The 22,744-nt window shown below is 38.8% G+C and overlaps 2 gene segments (V, D, J or C); both read left to right on the forward strand.

The window, feature by feature from the left end:
• Window positions 1–22,744, forward strand: part of LOC117022730 (T-cell receptor alpha chain C region-like) — a 326,986-nt gene that overhangs the window by 45,139 nt on the left and 259,103 nt on the right.
• LOC117022740 (T cell receptor alpha variable 26-2-like) lies at window positions 1,933–2,869 on the forward strand. The segment is given in 2 exon segments: window positions 1,933–2,012; window positions 2,456–2,869. Coding segments are annotated over 2 exon segments (417 nt in total).

Genomic DNA, 22,744 nt, shown 5'->3' on the forward strand with positions numbered 1-22,744 from the left:
TGACCACCAGGCCATACACTGCCATATTCTCATAACCAGGCTTGCCTTATCCTAGATTTATGAATTTTTTTTGATTGGAAAGATCAGGAGTGAGAGTTATTCTGCTGTCTATTGGAATTTTGCCCACAGCTATAATTCTGCATTTATCTTCACTGCTGGATACTTTTGTTCCATTTGTTTTCCAGGAAAATTGGAAGCTTTTATTTGGCATAGATTTGTGAGTCCTTCCATATAACATCTCCCAATAAATATTAATTAGCACATTCACCCAACAAATTATTAAGTGCTCGGTCTCTGCCAGATCCTATGCTAAGCAATGAATAATGTGAGTATCAGGGACTGTTTTCAAATGTTCAGAAAAACAAGACACTAAGGAAAGGAAAAGGAATTTCATCGAGGTGGATTTTAGAAATATTTCTGTAAGCAAAATACCACAAAAATAGTTCTTAAATCTCCAATTGACTAAAAAGAATTCACTCTTTAGAGTATGGTGGTAAGAAGCTTTTCACTGAGTTTTGCCACTAGAGGGAGGGAAGTAGCAGGTATGAGAGATCTATCCTTGGACTTGAAACACAAACCCTGAAAGATTGCTGACTGATGGTTAAGGAGTCAGATGTACAGTAAGTTAAGGAGTCAGATGTACAGTCACAAGAGGGGGCTGTTACAGAGGCAAACCAAAGCTCCTTCCAGGGTGAGGCTGAGGTCATCACTAACACGTTAAGGACTTATTTCCATTCACTTTTTCACTTTGTACTTCATACTGTCACATTAGGCTTCAAGGACATGAGTGAGTCACTTCCCAAATGCTGAGCAAAGTGCCGACCCCTCGTGAGAAGAGAAGATAGAAGTGATTTATAGTTTAATTTTAAATGGCCAAATATTTGCTCCAATAGTGATGTACTAATCCTATTGTAGCAGAGACAATTAATAATTTAAATTAGTCTATCAAATTTGTTAATAACAACCACTTTTGAGAACAACCAGAGAAATTCTATTCTGTTTATTCCCACTTCTCTTTCAAATATCTTCATGTCATTTCCCTTTCCAAATCTTGTCTTCCCATCCTTCCTTCTTTTCTCCTTAATGTCCTTAATGCATATCACCTCTAGGCATGGGCGTGGAAGATGAGTAAACATATGTTTAAAAGATGCTCAAGTGGAATAGGAATAAGTACATTTGAAGTCATTCGTTCCTGTATCAGTTCAGAGGCATCCAACCATGTCCATGCGAAGATGCTAAGACATCATTCCAGGAGCCAATGGGGGAGACCTGAGCACCAGGCGACCTAACTTTTAAACTGGATTCGAATTTTATCTTTTCCTGTCAGGCTGTGCACAGCAGTATCAGACAACTGTGAAGTTATTTTTGTCATATAGGTTGCAAATATTTTCTTCCACAATATCACTGGATTTTAAATTGAGATTATGGTAATTTTTTTTTTTGACCGGAGAAATGTTACTAACATTAGAAGTTAAATGTTATATTACTGTTCTTGAGACTTACTTGCTCTGGCGGGAAATATGGCTAGAAATTCTCTTCTCCCCTCACAGCCCAGAGCTCAACATAGGTTTCTTTGATTAAAGGACATTTCATACCAGCTCAATGGTGGGTTTTGCCTTGTACCACAAATGAGGGACAAGTAATCTCCTGTGGTGGTTTTACTTATTTTGAGTCAGTCAAACATAAACTATTTTAGTTTAAACTTTGAAAATGTCCTCATATAAACCTACTGAATTAAAGCGGGACAGTGGAGAAAACTTTCTTACCCTCTTTCTTAATCCTGTGGGTGGTAGCAGAGTCAACGTAGAGACAGCTCTGTCTTCAGCAGATGTTTACCTGGGGAAAACCCCATTGAAAGCTTCCTGGTTGAGGCTTGCTAGTGGCTGCTGTGCAGTGCTGGGACGTCCTTCAACCTATGAACAGACACAGACCCTGAGCTCTGAGGACTAGAACCTCAGTTTGCACTTGAACTATGAGATCAGTGACAGGAATAACGATTCTCCTGACCTTGGGTAAGTGATCTGGGTCTGAGAAAGGATACTTTCATGTCTATCGACTGCTTCTGATTCTCCCACTGTACTTTGCCAATCTGACAGAAAGAAGTTGCATCTGAGTGTTTCTATGTGTTTCTCTAGACTAAGAGTAACTGTGAGAAGTGTATTATATCCACTCCTCACAAAGATCCCCTGAGCCTCACAGCTCTCAGGCTGTAAGAAATTTGGGATCAATTGATTCCAGTGGTCTTAGAATATAGCAGTATATCTTTGGCCTTGGGGCTGTTGATAGTTCAGTAATAGATACCGGTAATATTTCCATTATCCTGTGCAACACACATGAATATGCTCAAGTATGGTGTATGGCCAAAAAGGAGAGTTTCAGGAGTGCTTATGAACTTGAACTTAGATGCACCCAGATGTGATGATCTCGAGCTAATCTATGTTTCTCACATCCTCAGGTATTATGGGCGATGCTAAGTCCACACAGCCAGATGCAATGGAGAGTACTGAAGGAAAACCCGTGCAGCTGCCCTGTAACCACTCTGAAATCACTGGAAGTGAGTACATAATCTGGTATCGACAGATTCCCCACCAGGGTCCGGAGCATGTGATTGAAAGTGTAAGAGACAATAAGACCAATGGAATGGCCACGCTGATCATCCCAACAGACAGAAAGTCCAGTACCTTGATCCTGCCCCAGGTTACCCTGAGAGACGCTGCTGTGTACTACTGCATCGTGAGAGACCCACAGTGCGAGGGATGGGGCTGCACCTGTTCAATATCTCCCTGGGGGGGAAGGGAAGCTGCAGCAGCATCTAAGGAGGCCAGTGCATGAGACTGAGGAGAAGCTCAACAGAACAAGAAGAAAAGTAAAGGCGAAACGTAGGAATCAGAAATAAAGAGAAGATAGTGAGGAAATCAAGGACCAAACAATGAAAGGAGAACTAAGATGAGGAAGAAGCACTTACATTATTGAAAGGACTAAAAAGCCTGCAAGGAAACCAAAAGCGGCGATTTAACCTGCAATGAAAGGGAAAGAAAATGAGGATTTTGTTTTAATCAAATCTTCCTTTTTAAGCAGATCACGCTAACGGAGGTGACAACAACCACTGGTTGTCCCCAAGACTTGCTTCCTTTGGACCCAGGGAAGTACCCAGGCTCTGGTTATTGCGTCATATTAGTTATTCCAACTGCTCAAAAATTGAAATGAATTTCAGAAACTAATGTATTTCACCTTATGAAAAATATGGAAATTTTCTTTATTGTTTATATGTAGCACACACATTTAGGATAGAGATGATTTGGGTGAAGGAGTAAAACGGGTAAATATGTGGATATTAATTTAGTTTTTAAATTTATGTTGTAATATATCTATTATTGCAGAAAAATACAATACACATCCTTTTTCATTGTATAAGCCTCAAGATATTTAAATAAAACTTTCCAACATGTTAGGAAATGGACTCAAGTTATTACATAAGTATGTAGAGTAAAAAAGTGGAAGTTAAAAACTGATTGCCACCACCTTTATTAGATTTCTCTTCAGGTCCTATAATAACTGAATTTGACATTTTGGAGTGTCCTGGAAATCACATTTCTTTTCATTTCCAAGGGTACTCATAGAAATAACTAATTTTTTTTTATGTAAACTGGATCATATGTGCGTACTTTTCTGAAACTTGTTTTTACTTAATTACAAAAATTTTTAGAGATATATCTTATTGTTAGGAGTGAAATTCCTGAGTCAAAGGATATGCCTGTTTTGTATTTTTATAGATCATGAAAGGTTTCCTTCCAAAATGACTCTAAAATTTGACACTGCCAACAACAGAATATGAAAAACCTATTTCCCTGCATCTTGGTTTACACTATTAACCATCTTTTTATATTTTAGATAAGTCGACAGTATTTCGTTGGTTTTTGTTCCCAATTTCCTGATGACCAGGGCACTTGACCAACTTGCCCCTCCATGTCATTATCATAGATTGTCTTTCTCTTGTTTATTTATATAAATTCTTTTCACAACATGTATACTACTCTGCCTGTTATATATGTTGTACATACTTTCTCGAAATACATTTTGTCATTTAATTTGTCATTAAATTTGTTTATTCCACTGTTATGAGGGATAGTTTAATTTTCATATGGTCACATCTAAGCCTTCCCATTCCATGTTGATAAATCTGAATTCCCACATTTTCTTCTAATCAAAGGCATTCATGTAGTCAGCCTGAGGGAGAGACTTGGGAGCTGTCCTAGGGTTTACATATTTGACAAGGTGAGAGAGGATCTTGGTCAAAATGATAGGCTCCCACATTCTGCATTTGACCTGTAAAATGCTATAAATTTTAAAATCAAAGACTAACAGACTCGTTAATTCAAAAAAACCTTACTGTTATGCAACTAATTGTGTCACCCTTCCCCCAAACACACACACACAAATTCTTATTTTGTGTGTGTTGCAGTTTCAACCCCCGTACTTCAGAATGAGACCTGCTTTCGAAATAGGGTCTTTACAAGATAATTAAGTTCAAATCAGATGATTATGGTGGGTCCTGATTCCATATATTAACAAGAAATGATTACAATGGAAATTTATATATATATATAATTTATAATAGTATCAAAAATATGATATTGAGGGATAAATTTGATAAATGATTTGATAAATGTGCAAGACATGTAGACTGAAAGATACAAAGCAATTCTGAAATTTCAAATCTAAATAACGGAGAATTACTGTGTTTGTGGATTGGAAGACTCATAGTAATGTTAATTCTTTCCAAATTGATTTCTAGAATCAATGTAATCCCAATAAAGACCTTAGCAGAAATTTCTGTAGATATTCACAAAAGAATTCTCAGATTCATCTATGAAAATCCAAATGACTATCTAAGCAAAAAAGAATTCAAAAGAAATAACAAATTTCATGACCTAAAACTACTGATACTGTTTTTATGAAGATACAGTACTTGAGAAACTATGGTACTGATGTAAAGGTAGACAAATATTACATTGGAACTGAATAAAAGGTCCAGAAATAGACCCACACATATATGATCAGTAATTTTCAACAAAATCACTTTAACAATTCAATGCAGAAACGATAATATTTTCAACAAATCATGCTTAAACACTTGGACAAAACATATATTCTAAAAAAGATGTGTGTCTATAATACATTTAAAAAAAAAACTCTTGCAACTTAATAATAAAACAAACACTCATATTTTTTTTCAATGGGCCAAAAATTTGAACATATACTTCACCAAAAAAAGCCGTGTTTGATAAATAATCACTTGAAAAAATACCGGCGTCATTAGGCATAAGGGAAATGCATTAAAACAATAAGATACCACTATGTACCTACTAGAATGGCTAAAATAAACATGATCAACCATTCCAAACATTGGCAAGATTTGGAGACACTGGAATTCTCCGACACTGCTATTGGGAATGTCAATGATCACTCAGAAAACAGTTTCATGTTTCTCAAAAAGTTAAACGTGCACCTATCACAAACACCAGCAATCCCACTCCTAGGTATTAACCCAAAAGAAATAAAAGCTTATGTCCATGTAAACACCGACACATGAATGTTCATAAGAGTTTGGAAAACAGTGACTGGAAATAACCCCAAAGTCCATCAACAGGTGAATGGATAAATAAGTTGTGCTATAGCTACACAATGGAATACTACTCAGCAATGAAAAGGAATGAACTACTGATAAATACATCACGTGGATGAACCTCAAAATCAATATGAGGAAAGAAACCAGACAATACAGATTATATACTCCAGGATTCTGTTTACACAAAACTCTAAAATTGCAAACTAATCTATAGTAAGAGAAGGAGATCAGTGATTGTCTAGAGCTGAATAGGGATTGGAAGGATGAGGTAGGAAGGTATAGAGGAGGGATTCAAAAGGAACACAAGGAATAGGGCCACAACGGAACTTTCGGAGTAGTGCATACGCTCATTATCTTGATTGTGGCACTGATTTCACATTTGTATGCTCATGTCAAAAAAGATCAAATTGTACATGTTAAATACATGCAGTTTGTTATATGTCAAGTATGCCTCAGTAAAGCAGTTGTTTTTAAAAGATGAAAATTAAAAGCAGACAGAGCTAAATGTTGAAAAAGAATCACTCTGCACTACAGACAGTAGCATTTTTCACTTTCTCCTAATTACAGAGGGGAAACTATTTCAAGCATGCAAGGGCAACAAAATATTTTATGTATCTCATAATAAATAGCCCACTTTCACAATAAATAGATGTGCCAAATATATAAATGAGTTCTAGAAAAGTCATCCAATATTCATCATTTTTCAGTCTGGCCAAAGTGTGGCAGTGTTTAAAAACTATTTGAGTTAGATTTGTGCTGTTTTGGAAAAATGGGAAACCAGGTCTGTTATCTGTTTGCTGCAGTCTTCTGCACCAATGAGAGACCACTGAACTAAAGTAACCTCAGCTGGGAGAATGATCCAAGATGACAGACTAGATAAACGCTGTGCATGCCTGCTTCTGTGAACACATTAAAATTACAACTAAACTATAGATCAACCTGGAGAACTATCTGAAGTATAGCTAGCTGAACAGAAGTTTATTGTAACTAAGGATATAAAGAGGAAGCCACGTTGAGACTGGTAGGAGGGTCAGAGAGGCAAAACGGACAGACCCCAAACCTCTCTGTGGCAGATGAAATTTAGGAGGAATATCTCAGCCATGGAGGTTCACCTGGAGGAGCAAAGGACCTCAGCCTCACACCAGGCTTCCCAGCCAGGAATACTGGTGTCAGGAAGAGCAGCCTCAACATCTGGCTGTGAGAAACTGTGGGGATTCTGACCCTCAGTCAGAATGTGGCAGGAAAACCAATTGTACTCTTAAAGGGCTCTAACACACATTCACTCACTTGCATATACTCACCCTGGGTTCTGGCAGAGGGACGTTGACTCATGGGTCATAAAACACATACAGGGGACAGACATGGTGTGTGGCATCAGGGTGTGAGCTGCAAAATAGTTGCCATTTTCACTGTGTGGAGTGTTCTTCCCAGAAAGCTGGCAGGTGGGCGCCATCTTTCCAGTGTTGAGCCCACCCCTTATGCTGATGGACAAATCTGAATCTGATTGGCCTGGTTAGCTTGGCTGCTCTGCCCTGCTCAATCACTGAGATTCTGCCCCACCCAATTCCAAGAGACTTATTAGATAGTTGAACCTTACCGCAACTGGCAAATGACAGCAGGTAGCAGCAGGCTTCGGTGTGTCCTGGCTTTTTGTAGAGGTACCGCAGGCCTGGTACTGAAGGCAGCCATTCTCTGTTCATAGTGTGGCCTCTCCCACTGGCCTCCAGGTCCAGCACAGACAGTGATCAAAGATGGATCGCAATGTAGCTCCTACCAGGTATTCCCAGGCCAGTAACATGGAATGGGTGATGTAGGCCTGCACCAAAGCCCCTCTCAAGAGGCCCCAGAACCAACTTACTTAGACGTTCGCTTCAGACTACAGTAGAGCATTGCTCATTAGCGTCACAAGTGGCACACGCAAGGGGCAGTCTCAACAGGCAACAGAGCCCCCTGGAGTAGTCCTGCTCCATGTGGTAAGCCCCCCAGCACAGCAGCTCATAAGCTGTGGACATGGCCAAATCCCACAGCCAATCAGCCTCAGGGTCTATCCTACACACTGATGTGCCAATAACAATCAAGGCTCAACTATAACAGGAGGGCACACACAACACACATAAGGGACACTCCTGGAGCACTGGTACAGGTGACCATAGAGACTGTGCTGGGACCCCACAGGGCACCTACTACATAAGGCCACCCAGACAGGAAATATAACAGATCTACCTAATACACAGAAACAAACAGAGAGGCAGCCAAAACAAGGAAACAAAGAAATACATCTCAAATGAAATAACAGGAGAAAATTCCAGAAACAGAACTAAACAAAATGTAGGCAAGCAAAAAGAGACAAGAACTCTTCCCATGGGCAAGAGTTCAAAACTCTGGTTATAAGGGTACTCAAAGAACTTAGTGAGTTCTTCAACAAAGACATAGCAAGCATTAAAAAATGACATAGAGACTATGAAAAAGAACCAGTCAGAAGTGAAGAATACTATAACTGAAAATGAAGAATGCACTAGAACAAATCACCAGTGGACTAGATGGAACAGAGGATTGAATCAACTATTTGGAAGACAAGGTAGCAGAAAACATACAATCGGAACAGAAAAGCAAAACAGAATTTAAAAAATGTCAATAACTACATGTCTATCAATAATTACTTTAAATGTAAATGTATTTATTTTTCCAATCAAAAGAAGGGGTGGCTTAATGGATAACGAAAACAAGACCATTACATGTGCTGCCTCCAAGAGACTCTTTTCAAATCAAAAGACACACGCAGACTGAAAGTAAAGAGGTAGAAAAGATATTTTATGAAAATGAAAAGAAAAACCAAGCAAAAGATCTGGGCTAGCAATACTTATACCAGACAAAATAGACTTTAAAACAAAGGATATAACAAGAGACATAGAAGGACCCAGTAATCCACTTCTGTGTATATATCTGAAAAAACCTGAAATGCTACTTCAAGGGGACGTGTGCATCCATATGTTCATTGCAGCATTGTTCACAATGGCCAAGATGTGCAGGCAGCCTAGGTGTCCGTTGATGAAAGTATGGATAAAGAGGAGGTGGTACCTATATACAATAGAATATTGCTCGTCCATGGAAGGGAATGGGTTCTTGCTGTTTGCAGTGGCATGGAGGGACCTGGAGGGTATTGTGCTGAGTGGACTGTGTCAGACAGAGAAAGACAGATGCAATATGATTTCATTTATATGTGGAAACTAAAGAATAAAATGAACAAACAAACAAAAGAGAAACTCACTCATAGATACAAAGAACATTTTGATGTTTGCTAAATTTGAGGGGGGTTTAGGAGGTCGATGAAAAATAGAAAGGTATTAAGAACTACAAATTGGTTGTTACAAAGTAGTCATGGGGATATAGGGTATAGCAGAAGGAATATAATCAATAATATTGTAATAACTATGTGTTGTGTCAGATGGGTACTAGATTGATCAGGATGATAAATGAAAGAGGGTTTGGGGGACAAGGTGAAAAAGGTGAGGGGATGAAGTATAAATAGGTAGTTACAAAATAGTTAGAGGATTGTAAAGTAAAGCACAGAAAATATAGTCAACAATATGGTAATAGCTACGTATAGTGCCAGGTGAGTACTAGAGAGGATCACTTCTTAAATTAACAAATGTCTAACAACTATGCTGTGCACCTGAAATTAATACAAAAAAATATAGACTGTTAACTGTAATTGAAAAATTAAAAGAGGGAGAAGGTGCAGGAGAATAAAAGTTTCAAATTTCCAGGTATAAAAAAAATAAGTCATGGGATGTAATGTACAGCATGGGGAATATGGTCAATAATATTGTGATAGCATAGTACGGTGTCAGATGGTTGCCAGACTTATGGCGATCACTTCTTTAGGCATATAAATATTGAATGACTATGGTGTACACCTGAAACTCATACAATATTGTATGTTAGCTATATTTTTTAATGAAAATCTTTCTAAAAAATAAAGTAACTTCAGCTAGAGAAGCCCATTCAAAAAACCCTGATTTGGGTTTTCTGAAGAATCAAGTGATGGAGTCTCTGCGGCAAGTTCATAGGGATATTGGAGTTGGAGGCAGCCTGTGTGTGCGCAGTTAGGGTAGGAGAGTCGGGAGAGGATGACACCTTCCCGAGGATAGGAACTGGGTCATCGTCTGTTCTGGGAAAGCCCTTCTGAGGGCCAAGTACATACTGGAATAATCGACAATATTCTATGTTGATGTGACAATGTTGCTGCCTGTGGGAAGTGTTTTAATAACAATATTTAAAAAAATAATACTGTGCCGCAAGTATGGGAACAGCAATAAATATTACACCCTATGTTTATAAATATAGAATAGACAAAGGCATGAATAGATGAGAGAGAGAGAAATACGCAAAGAAGCCGAGGAGAGAGAGAGAGAGAGAGAGAGAGAGAGAGAGAGAGAGAGAGAGACGGAGACCTAACCGAGTATTACATCGGCCTTCACTTCTCCAACAACATGGCCTCACCTCTTCTCACTGCCCAGGGGCTGCAGCCACACCCACTGGTCCCTCACCTCCAATGTAGCTTCAAAAACAACCAAATCATGGTCAGTCCTTGTGGCAAAGCTCACCTTCCAAACCTTATTTTTCCATTTTTCTTATTGTCCTTGGTAAAACATGTGAATTTAGGTCCAGATGTGGTGGAACTGGAACGTGTAAAGACTTTGTCCTTAGTCCTTCACCAGCCCTTCACCTTTATCTGCCTCCCTCCTGGCTCCTGCTCCTGCTTCTCACCATCCCCTAACAGTACCCCCTGACCTCCTCAGACTCATTTTGCTCACCCAAAGCCCAATGTTTCTAGTCACTGCAGTGCTTTCCAAACACCTTCTCTCTTTCTTGATTCAGATCCATTTCCTAACTCAGTCTCTAACATGGAGTGGTTTCTAACCTGATTGAAATTTTGAGGCAACTTTTAGGTTAGCCCTCCCTGGATTGTTTGTATTTGGAAAGGGAATGTTAGAGGAGATTCAAAGGAAGTCACCTCAAATGGGACATTGTCAGTTACTGTGACCGTTGGATAGGAAGGATGTCTCATGGTAAAAAACTGTTTCTCACGCTTCTTAACAGTAACGTAGGCCGTCGGCCCAAGTGTAGGGCAGTTCCCATGGACAAAGGTGCCAACACCACAGTGTAAGCATATTAAAAAAACAACTTTGTATTCAAAATTTTCACAGAAGGATTATATAGTTCAAAAAGGAACAAAGGTAGAGATTCTATTGCTTGCAACTACACAAAAATTTGAAGCATCTATTATCTGAAATATGTGTCACTTACATAACAATTTTCGCAATAAAGGTGTACAATAAGCAACATTTAAAGAATCATATCCATTCAGAATTAGTATAGTAAAAGGCAACAGAATCGCAGACATTATCTTCACTTTACTGATAAGAAAATGGAGGTCAGAAAAATTCCCATCGAGGAATGCTTTTGAGAACTTGAATTCTGGGGAAGCACACTGAAGGCCACAGGACGCTCCTGAGACATGGAGGCCACTCCCCCATCACGTGGCAAGTCCTCACCTCTGCCCACTTCCTGTCAGTAGGTGCCACTCATAAGAATTTTCTCATAAGCACTGCCCACTGACCTGGGACCTGGAGGCAGGTCATGCTTTTCACTCACTTCTGCAAAATGCATATCAGCAAATGATGAAGGGTGGGCCAGTCTGCTCCTGACACTACCAGGAATTGAGCTAGACCATTTTTGGTTCCCCAATCTCTCCTCTGAGGCAATGTATGCAGCCCAGGAGCTATGCCAGTTTCCTGCACTTAAAGGGGTTCTTTTCTCTTTTTGTTTTTTTCTCTGCCTTTCATGTTCTGGTATTTTTTCTAATGTCTAATGACCCTGGAGACTTGTTCACATTTAACGGGGCATAAATCTGGGATCTGAGCAAAGGAAGATGGCTCCAGTTTCTGATTTAAGTATTTGACTCTCATCACTCTCTTCTGAGCATGGTATTCCAGACTCCTATGCCTCTCTATTCAATACTCTAAAAATATAGGCATTTTATTTTTCCATGAGAGCAGTTTAGGGGTGGACATCTGATTTTTGTAGGTCAGGAGGGGAAATCTCAGATTATAACTGCACTTTAAACAATTGTATTTTACATTTGAAACATTCTGTTAAAGTCCTCTTAACCCCAACACTCAGTGTAATCTGAGGTATCAGGTGCCCTAATTCTTCAGACTCTCAGGGCTCCTGAATTTTTGTTCCCATGCCCCTAGGATTCGAATTTCTTCTGTGGCCTAAGCCAATGACCACTTACGCATTCCTGTTTTTTTTTAATATTATTTAAATTTTTTTCAATTTCATTTGACATTCAATATTATTTTACACTGGTTTCAGGTGTGCAGCCTAGTGGTTAGACATTTATATAATTTACAAAGTGATTCCCCTTATTATCTAGTACCCAACTAGCACTATACGTAGTTATTACAGTATATTAACTATGTTCCTCATACTGTACTTTACATTCTCATGACTATTTTGTAACTACCAATTACACTTCTTAATCCCTGCATCATTTTCACCCAGCCCCACAACTCCCCTCCCCTCAGTTGTTCTCTGTATCTGTGGGTCTGTTAACTACCTAGCATTTGGACTTTCCATTTCACCTGTGTTCATGATTAAGAAAAAAATAAGTCCTTTAAGAGGTGTGAGGAATTCACATTATTTCAAACAAAGAACAAGTGTTTCTCAAACTCACTGCAAAAGGAGGTATTTCTGTTCCTTAAAAAAAAAAAAAAAAAAAAAATCTCATTATGTGGTTAAGCTGAGCTCCTCCCATTTTCAACCTGTGAGTCATGTTAAGAACCCTCCAGAAATCACTCAGTGACTTGATTATGAGATGCTACCAGTTTGAAGTATCCACTGAATAATGTAAGTTCAATAACAAGGAATCGAGAAGAAACAATGAATATCAAGTTTATCTTCACTTCACTTCTAGCACTGGCCATTTTAGGTAACTGAGTTCCGTCCTGCACCCAGAGCTGCCCTCCTGGATGAGGCAGCTGGAACGACACTTGGCTGATGTCTGTTTTATGTTGCAGGCTCTGGAAGAGCTAACTGGATCAGACCCCAGGAGACAGAAGTGTCGGGAACCGAGGGGAAGAGTGTAAACCTCCTCTGTGACTATGGTACTTCATCTGCGGGCATTGTTGATCTCTACTGGTTTCGACAGTACCCAAACCAGGCTCCGGAATATATTCTCTACAGAGGGTGGGGGTACTCTGGAAAAGGAGAAGCCAGTTTTGCCACAGAAAGATTTGATTCAAAGAGTACAGCAAATGCAACCAATTTGCACATCAGAAATCTGGTGCCTGCAGACACTGCCCTGTACCACTGTGCACTGAGAGAGGCACGCTGACAGCCGCGCATAGGGCAGCTGTACAAGAACACAGCGCATGAGAGGAAGGAGAACGTGGCACACAAACCACACTGACGCTTTCTCTTCCTGCAAGACACAGCATGGTAATTAGGAGATACTGGATCAGCAGAGGTCACTCTGACTATAGAATAGCTATATAATTGTAGGCAGATAGCTTAAGCTTTTAGAATTTTTATTTCCTGAAATTAGTGATAACTCTATAAACTATTATGAGACGTGGCTTTAACATGTGTGTTGAGAGCCTGGCATGTTCTGGATGCTCAGCAAATGGTGGATGTCTTTATCTCTTTTGCAATAACTACTTTGACCTCAAAGGACCTTTCTGTCAATATCTGAGGATCTCTTTTACACCACACAGGCCAAAATAATAATAATCCCAGGACCCAGGAAAGGCTTCTTTGACCAGGGATCCCTGGTCACCATGCCAACCACTGAAGTGCTTGCTCAGCAAGTCCAGCCACTAGAGGACAAAGGGCTGCTGAGCTGCTCACTCATTCCTGAGCTCTCGGCCATGGACCACTGGGCATTGTCACGATGTGAACAGAAACAGAGGCAGTTCCTTAGAAGACTAAAGGCAAGAGGAAGAGGTCCAGCGTTAGGTGGAGGGAGAAGAGAGAGAAACTGCTTCGATGACTATTACCGGCCTCCTGTGGCAGCTGTTACCTTTCCAGGTGGAGATGAGTGGAATCGTGGGGCTGACTTCTTGACAAATGCCATCTACTGCAATAATTCTAGCCATGCTTCTAACTGACCGTCACCGTCCAATGGGATCTGTGCGAAGGCTAGCATCTTTGTTTGCACTGATGTTGGATAGGTTGTAAAAGAGGAAGGAAGATTTAGAGCCTATTCAAGTCTGAGGCAGCACCAGCACCTTTCAGCTTCCAAGCTGGAAACCAGCAGCTCCTGCAGTTCACGGGGAAGCCTGCACCAGCGGCTTCACTGCCTGCTGAGTGACTGCACCAGTCAGGAAGCGGGGCTTGGAAAGAGACAGCACGTCAGATATTTCACTTGTTTGTTTATTTATTTATTTTCCTTTTTTATTTTTATTTTTCATTTTTTTAATTAAAGTTTATTGGGGTGACAATTTCTAGTAAAGTTACATAGATTTCCGGTGTACAATTCTGTATTACATCATCTATAAATCCCATTGTGTGTTCACCAACCAGAATCAGTTCTCCTTCCATCACCATATATTTGGTCCCCCTTACCCTCATCTACTACTCCCCTTCCCCCTTACCCTCTGGTAACCACTAAACTATTGTCTGTGTCTATGAGTTTTTGTTTCTCATTTGTTTGTCTTGTTCTTTTGTTGTTTTTGGTTCATATACCACATATCAGTGAAATCATACGGTTCTCTGCTTTTTCTGTCTGACTTATTTCGCTTAGCATTATAATCTCAAGATCCATCCATGTTGTCACAAATGGTCCTATTTCATCTTTTCTTACCGCCGAATAGTATTCCATTGTGTATATATACCACAACTTCTTTATCCATTCATTTATCGAAGGACATTTTGGTTGTTTCCATGTCTTGGCCACTGTAAACAAAGCTGCAACGGACATTGGAGCACACGTGTCTTTATGGATAAATGTTTTCAGACATTTTTGGGTAGATACCCAAAAGAGGGATTTCTGGGTCATAGGGTAATTCTATTCTTAATTTTTTGAGGAACCTCCACACTGCCTTCCATAGCAGCTGCACCAGTCTGCATTCCTACCAACAGTGTATGAGGGTTCCTTTTTCTCCACAGCCTCACCAACACTTGTTACTATTTGTCTTGTTAATGATAGCCATTCTCACTGGGACTATATCAAACTTAAAAGCTTCTGCACAGCAAAAGAAACCATTGACAAAATAAAGAGGCAACCAACTGAATGGGAGAAGATTTTTGCAAACAGTGCCTCCGATAAGTGGCTAATATCCAAAATATACAAGGAACTCACGCAACTCAACAACAAAAAAACAAACAACCCAATTGAAAAATGGGCAGACGACCTGAAGAGACATTTCTCCAAAGAGGACATACAAATGGCAAATAGACATATGAAAAAATGCTCAACATCACTAATCATCAGAGAAATGCAAATAAAAACCACAATGAGATATACAGTTGGCATACAATATCATATTAGTTTCAGGTGTATACCATAGAGATTATACATTTATACAACTTAGTAAGTGCCCTGCTAAGTCTAGTACCCATCTGACACCTTACATAGTTATTAAAATATTATTGACATAATCCTTATGCTGTACTTTCCATCCTTGTCACTGTTTTGGTAAGATATGAAGCAAACTAAGTGTCCATTGACAGCAAATCAGATTTTTAACAATATTTTCTTTTACAAAAAGAAATTATGTTAAAATAAAGGCTAAAAAATATTGTGGATAGAAAATTGTTGTCAAAGACCTGCTTAAAGCTGACTTTTAAAAAAAATTGAACTACAGAAGATTATTCTCGACAGCATAAAATAAGTTAAGGAGAGTAGTAAGTAATTCCCTTAGCTTCCGTTTGTTGGAAAATTGTTTTTGTATCCTGTTGGTATTAAAGCAATATGATATATTGGTACAACACTTTACATACGTGAATGACTTGGAAAGTGATTTTAAATACATTAAATATTTCATATATTTGATTCATTTCCAGAATTTAAATTAAGGACTAATTTTAAGTAGGAAAAAACTTTTAGCAAGAAAATACATTAGTAAAAAATTTTTAACCATTTAGAGAAATTAGACTGAATGCTGTGTAATTATTTCATGAGCTAGTAAGTAAGACAAAAATAACATGGAAATGCTCTTGAAGTATATTAAGTAAAATACAGAGTGTTATCAACTGATAGACATTGGCACCAATTCAGCACCAACAAGAATCCCCAATTTGGGGTGTAGTGAAGAAGACAGCTTAATTCAGTGCACACAGCTCCATTTGATATAGCATGACTATGGAACAGCTCAATAGTGTTACAGCTCAATTATGAATTAGCAGTGCTGGGTACAGTGGCCCTGGGTTGAGGCAGTTCTCTTAGGTCTGGTCTGCTCCACCTGCTCTGGTCCCCGCTACTCTGCCCTGCTCTGTACCAGTCTACTCTGCTATGCCTGCTCTGGACTGGCAATACTTCTTTGATGTTTCAGCTCAAAGTATTTCAGCTCCAGCCAGGAAAACAGTTTTCTGTCTTCAGTGGAAAGGAAAAGTGTGCTCCCCTACCCAGAGGGGAGTTGAGTTATATAGAGTGTAGTCCCCATCCCTGGTCCCTGATTGGTTTGTCCTCATACAAATGAGGATTCTGAATCCTTGCAGTTTGATTGGTCCAAAAAGCAATGTCCTGATTAGTCAGAATGAAGCTGCTCTGTTTAGTGGTTGGTTAGTGAACATGCTGACAGAGGGATATGGCTGCATAGCTCTGATTCGAGGGGGAAACTCTCAGTTGTGTTGGTTGAAATACAATCCCAGGAACTATTTTATAATGGTTGACTCAGTTGGCAGAAACACAGTGTAGGCAGACTGGTTGGTACAGGACGCAGGCAGTTCAATTCAGATTTCTCCTTGAAGCACAGCTTGGGTGTGGGCCCCTGTTTAGAAATATCAGGTAGGCTTTGTTTGTTTGTTTGTTTTAATTTGAGCCCAGTTAGTCACCAGGAGTCCTTCTTGGTAGGTATCTTCTGACTCAGTGTCCACAGTACATCTTTGTAACCATGCTAAGCTTACACTCATATTAAACAAGTGCTCTGAACTGCAAATAATTTTCAGGTAATCTGACTTATTTTCTTTCTTGGTTTCAGCAACATCCCATTGGTAAGATATTTCAAGTGATTTTTCTAAGTTCGGGAGTCTCTAGAAATGGAGGATTTTCTATGAACTGCAGAAATCAGCCTGGACTGTCATTTTTACCATGTGAGCTGTGAGGCTGAAGACTTGGGGCAGTATTTCTGTGGGCTCAGAATGCCCACAGTAAAAGGAACAATAAAAAAGAACTATACCTCAGAGCTTATACCCCATCACCTGCTATAGGGACATGTGGCGACCTACAGACCCTAAACTGAAACATGATTAGAAACTGTGGGCAGCATAACTGAAGTATGGAAAGGAAATGGGTAACTGTGTTGCAGGACAAAACATCTCAAACTGCATTCAATGCATGTTTTCAATCCGCAATCCTAAAACTGACTCTCACCTTTAAATATCAGCAGAATTTTTTTAAACAGTATTTTCTTTTAATCTTTTTCTTTTTTCTTTAAATTTTTGATGTATTCAAATTATAAAAGCAATAGTGACTATTGTAATAAGTGAAGCAATGCAAAGATATATAAAGAAAAAGTTAATCCTCGTTCACCTGCTCTCTCTCAGGTGAGAGGTAAACAATTTTAATAACCTGCTGTCCTTCTCACCATTCTCTCTGCTTATACAAATACATACATACCGGGTCAGACAATTAAATTCGCAAACTCATCCTAGAAAAATGCTACATATCTCATTGCTGAATATCACTACGGTCACTTTTGAAGTACTCCACTTGGAAGCTGTGCACCAATGCCAGTGCCTAGTCCATCCTTCAAAGCAGTTTTGGAACTCTTTTTCTGGAACAGCCATCAGAGCTGTTGTCGTATTACCCTTGATGTCCTCAATGTCATCAAAATGTCTTCCTTTCAATATTTCCTTTACCTTCGGGTAGAGAAAGAAGTCATTGGGGGCCAGATCGGGTGAGTAGGAAGGAAGGGTGTTCCAATACACTTATTTGTTTACTGGCTAAAAACTCCCTCACAGACAGTGCCATGTGAACTGGTGCATTGTTGTGATGCAAGACCCAAGAATTGTTGGCGAAAAGTTCAGGTCATCTAACTCTTCACACAGCATTTTCAGCACTTGCAAATAGTAAACTTGGTTAACTGTTTGTCCAGTTGGTACAAATTCATAATGAATAATCCCTCTGATATAAAAAAACGTTAGCAACATCGGTGCAACAAGTTCATGAACTTAATTGTCAGATCTCATATAAACACATACACAAACACACATATATATTTGTGTGTATATATGTGTGTGTATATATATATATATATATATATATACATACATATATATACATATATATAGTGTATGTTTGGTTTATGTGCTTATTGGTTTGTTTTTATTAATTTTTATTAATATGTGTTAAGAGTGTATATATTCATATATATAATATAAATTTTTTTTCACATAGTATAATCGTAGGCATCCTTACAGGTCTGTATATATTATTCTAATTCATTTATTTTAACTAATGTCTAATTGTCCACAGTATGGATGGACCATACTATTTTTAAGCATTTTTTTTATTGATAGATATTCAGTTTTGTCAGGTTAGGACAGCTGCTGTGATAAATAACTGTACCTACATTTGCACAGTTTAGGATAGAGATTTCTGAAAGTTAGATTATTGGACCAAAGGATATCTTGATCTTTATTTTTAACAGACATTTTTAGATTACTTTCAAATAAACTTATAGCATCTCACCAGTAATTTATGTGAATTTCCTTTTTTCTTTATTCTCACTAGTTTTGAAGAGAGTACTGTGTTATTGAGACCATCTGGACTGAATATGTGACTGAATCCAGTTTTATATAAACTTAAGATTCTGGCGGGCCGGCGTGGAGATCTATTTGTCTTGAGGTTGCCCAGGACAAGCCTCGTATGTAAGTTTGTTTATTAAATTTGCCAACAATCTGGAGTGGTCTGCCTCTTTCTTCAGTCTCTCCTTGCCCTCCTTGTATGGAGGTCAGTTTCATATTTCACCCGGAAAACTCCCAAAGTTTTGAACCAACACCACCTTACGTAAGAATATCTCCTTTAATCCAAATATTTCTAAATTTTTTATTTTGATTTCATTTTATCATTTATCATTTTTACTTTTACAATAAAATCTTTCAACCTTCTGGAAATTTTCTACATGTGCAAGCTATTTCCCACCATGGCAATGTCGTCGTCACATTTTATGTTCCTATATAATATATGTATGTGTAACCAAAGGGTACATGTCCTTATTAAGAACTTTACCTGCTTCCAAAAATTACAGAAAATGTAAGAGTCACAGCAGCATTGGTGGTGGTGAGAACAATCAATAAACCCCCCAATGACACCTCGAAAGGAGAAATTTGGGGCTATTCTGCTTGGTGAGAGAGGCCAAACCTATTCGACTGATGTTAACAAAAGAGATATTAGAGAGGAGACAGGCAGCATAAAGAAGGGACCTTGGGGCAAATGCAAGCCTTGTGCAGAAGGAAGGTATTTAACCAATTCCACCCAACTCCTTCTGTGTAACTGGAGGTACATAGTCCAGCCTCCACCCGCTTCATTAAGTTGAGGTCTGGCTATAGTCATGTGTCTGGAAGATAATGAGCTTCTGAAATGGCAGAGAATGTCAGGTTCTTATGGTGAAAAAAATAAAATGCAAGAGAAAGACAACAGAGCTGAAAGAAGGTGCACTAGCTTATATTCCCACTTCTTTATTGAGGCAATTTTCCATGAATTTCCTGTGAGTTTCATGAATCTGTCCAGGTTCTGAACCAACTTGCCTGAAACTACCCCTGTCTCCAAGAGCTGCCCTTTGAAAGGGTCCCCAGCAGCAAGAGGCTGTAGAGTGGTTCAAGTGAGGGCTTGGTAAGGAAGGGTTTGCCCCTGGGGCTGATCACTCCTTCTGAGAAATGGCAGGTGGATAGCTCCTTAGCTCCTGAAGAAACCACTAACACACCATCATGAGAAAGCAAGCATTTGGATACCAGGTACAGAGACAGAATCCCTGGCCAGGCAGAGATAAGAAGCAACAGGAAAGGGCAGGAACTTCTCCTCTACACCATGGGGTTGTTCACATGGAGGAAGAACAGTCTGAACAACCAAGGAGATGAGACTGCTCAGCCGAGGGAGAGGGAATAGAGAGTTCTTCCTTGACTCCCAAGTCCCTGCCCAACCTCTGAGGGGTGACGAGGGAGGAAGTGTGAAAGAACAGCACAGCCCACCTGTCACTGGAAACTTCCTACTGGGTGGAGGTGAAGGGCAGAGCTTGGACTCTAAAATGATAATTAAGGTTCAAAAGTCATGCATGAACTGTGTATTTGGAGCAAAACTGCTTTAATAACTAAAAGGAAAAGAAAGGATAACCGGTTTCCCAGTGAGAAAGAGAGGACGGATAAAGCAAAACAGTGTTAGCATGATTTTCACTAAAAATAACCACTGAATTCATGTGAGATTTAACCTCCTCAGGACCTGTGCTGATGTGGTTTAGCTATGTTCCCAGCTACTTTCCTGCAATTCAGGGTATTGAATTGCCACAGAGATAAGCCAGGCAGACAGTCCTCAGACATTAGGGCTAAATTCTACTTCACACCGCCCGTGTCTTTTTTTTTATCATCACAAATATGTACAGTGTCTCATTTGGTTTATTCTTAGATAAACATGGTTTGGTGTACCTAAAACAGAATGGTTCTTCAGCAATATGCTAAATTTTTAAGGATCTTGAAGCTCCATTTTTCTATTAATTAATGCAGGTTTTGAGAATGCAGTAAGTACATAAAAAATAGACATCAACACTGTAGTAAAACTGAAATAGCTATTGTGCCTTTTAGAGATTCAGCCTTATTTCCACCTCATTCAAGGAGAAAGACACTCTTTAAAATTAGAAATCAAGAACAGTGAGGAAGAGAAATATATTTTTATCTAATAAAACACTTTCTGTAACGTTATTCAGTGATGGATGAAGTGAGAGATGTGAAAACTTCCAATCAAAGTTTGCACCATTTATTTTCAACAAGTATCTGTGATCTATCCTGGGAAAGCAACCAGTAGAGTTAGAATAAATCACACTCACCATTGTCAAGGAAATATTTTCTTGGTACAGAATGTTGGGTGATATTACAGACTCTTAGGATCTTGAATGGTGGAAGAGACCAAGTACAATTTGGGAGGAAGAGAGAAGAAATAGGAATGGGCCATGGACAGAGAACATTTGTCCAAAAGATTTGCCCATTCAAAATTTGCTTTAATCTATCATTACTATTGAAATTTGAGAGTTATTAGAATAGGGTCACAACATCTCAAAATGAGAAACCATTGAAGAAAGGAGGGTAAGCACAAAGATGCAAGCAATAACTACAGTTATACTTATTTGCAGACAGATTAAAGTGGACATCTGTGATTTTCATGTTTTTTATGCCCCGTAGAACTGCCGTGTTGTTGCGAGTTGTGCCACTTATTCACTATACAACTTTACAGACTGTCATTCACATCTTAGTCTAAGAGACAAAGAAAATGCTGAGATATGAAGAAAGACAGAATTCTGAGAACATCATCTGAGCTATAGATTCAGCTGTGCTGGAGCTGCAAAAGTCAAAATAATCTCTTTGTGGAACTAGCCAGCGTGAGTTGAGATTCTGTCATTTACAACCAATAGATTCATAATACAGTCAAAGGTGGAAGGATACTTTTGGTTTTGTACTATTTTCTGAGCTGAATTTATGGTGCATAGAAGCATTTTCTAGTGAAAATAACTAGAGTTATATAGAGGCAGATAATCATTCATTTACCTTCATTATAATGAATATGAACCATGTTAATCCTATGTATGTTTTACGAATTTCTGATTCAAAAAATATGGGAAAATACTAAATTCATCTACAACTTTGTCTCATAGACAAGCACGCATTATTTTCACTTGTTTCTCTTTTTTAACATTTTTGCACATTGTTATATCATATTGTAGAAACAATTTTGTCCTTTTATTGACAGCCTGATTTTTGTCGTTAAAAACTTGCATTCATAGTTTGAATTGATTATCTACTATTCTACACCATAGGTATACCATACTTAACTTTATAATTTTTCGTTTTGGGGGATGTTTTGGTTATTTCCAATTTTCAGTCATTCTAAATAGCATTATGGTAAACACATTAAATATAAATTTGAATTTGAATTTCTCGTCCTTTCATGATGACAGCATCCTAGAACTAGAATTAGTGGTTCAATGGGTAAAAACAGTTTACCGTCTTTTTGTTCCTTTTCTCTCTCAATAATAAAACTTCTATCAAAGGTTTTCTAAATTCACTATCTCTGCTCTTTAACCCTTTTCTTACTACTTGAACCCACTCCAGTCATATTTTCATCCCTACCACTCCATTGAAATCACTCTTACTGAAGTCACCAATGAGCTTCACATCAACAAATCCAATGATCCATGACTACTCCTTATCTCTTAGAAGAACGTGACATTATGCCTACTCTCTCTTTAAAACTCATTTTTGAGGAGTGAGCCCCATTCTCTCTGTGTATAATAAAACCTTTTCAGAACAAAATAAATAAATAAAACCCGTCTTTGCTTCAATTCTGGGATTCCACCATCTCCTGGTTCGCCTTTTACCTCACAACCCACACCTACTCAGTCTCCTTGTCTAGATCTGCCTCCTCTTGCTGACCGCTTGCATTTCCTCAGGGTTCAGTTCTCAAATATATTCTCCATCTACATTCATTTCCTTCAAATGATCTTGAAAGAGTTCAGGACATGCCACACCCAAATATGCCGCTCTGGCATGCTGATTATTTTGAGCTGAAGGCACTTGAAAAATAACAGGTATAAAAAGGGCACTCTGACCACCACCCCCGCTCTTTTTCTTTCCGAAAACAGAAGCTCCTATGTGAAAGATGCCCTCGCTGTACAAGAAAAG

Source organism: Rhinolophus ferrumequinum, chromosome 6, assembly GCF_004115265.2.
Source record: "Rhinolophus ferrumequinum isolate MPI-CBG mRhiFer1 chromosome 6, mRhiFer1_v1.p, whole genome shotgun sequence".
NCBI lineage: Eukaryota > Metazoa > Chordata > Mammalia > Chiroptera > Rhinolophidae > Rhinolophus > Rhinolophus ferrumequinum.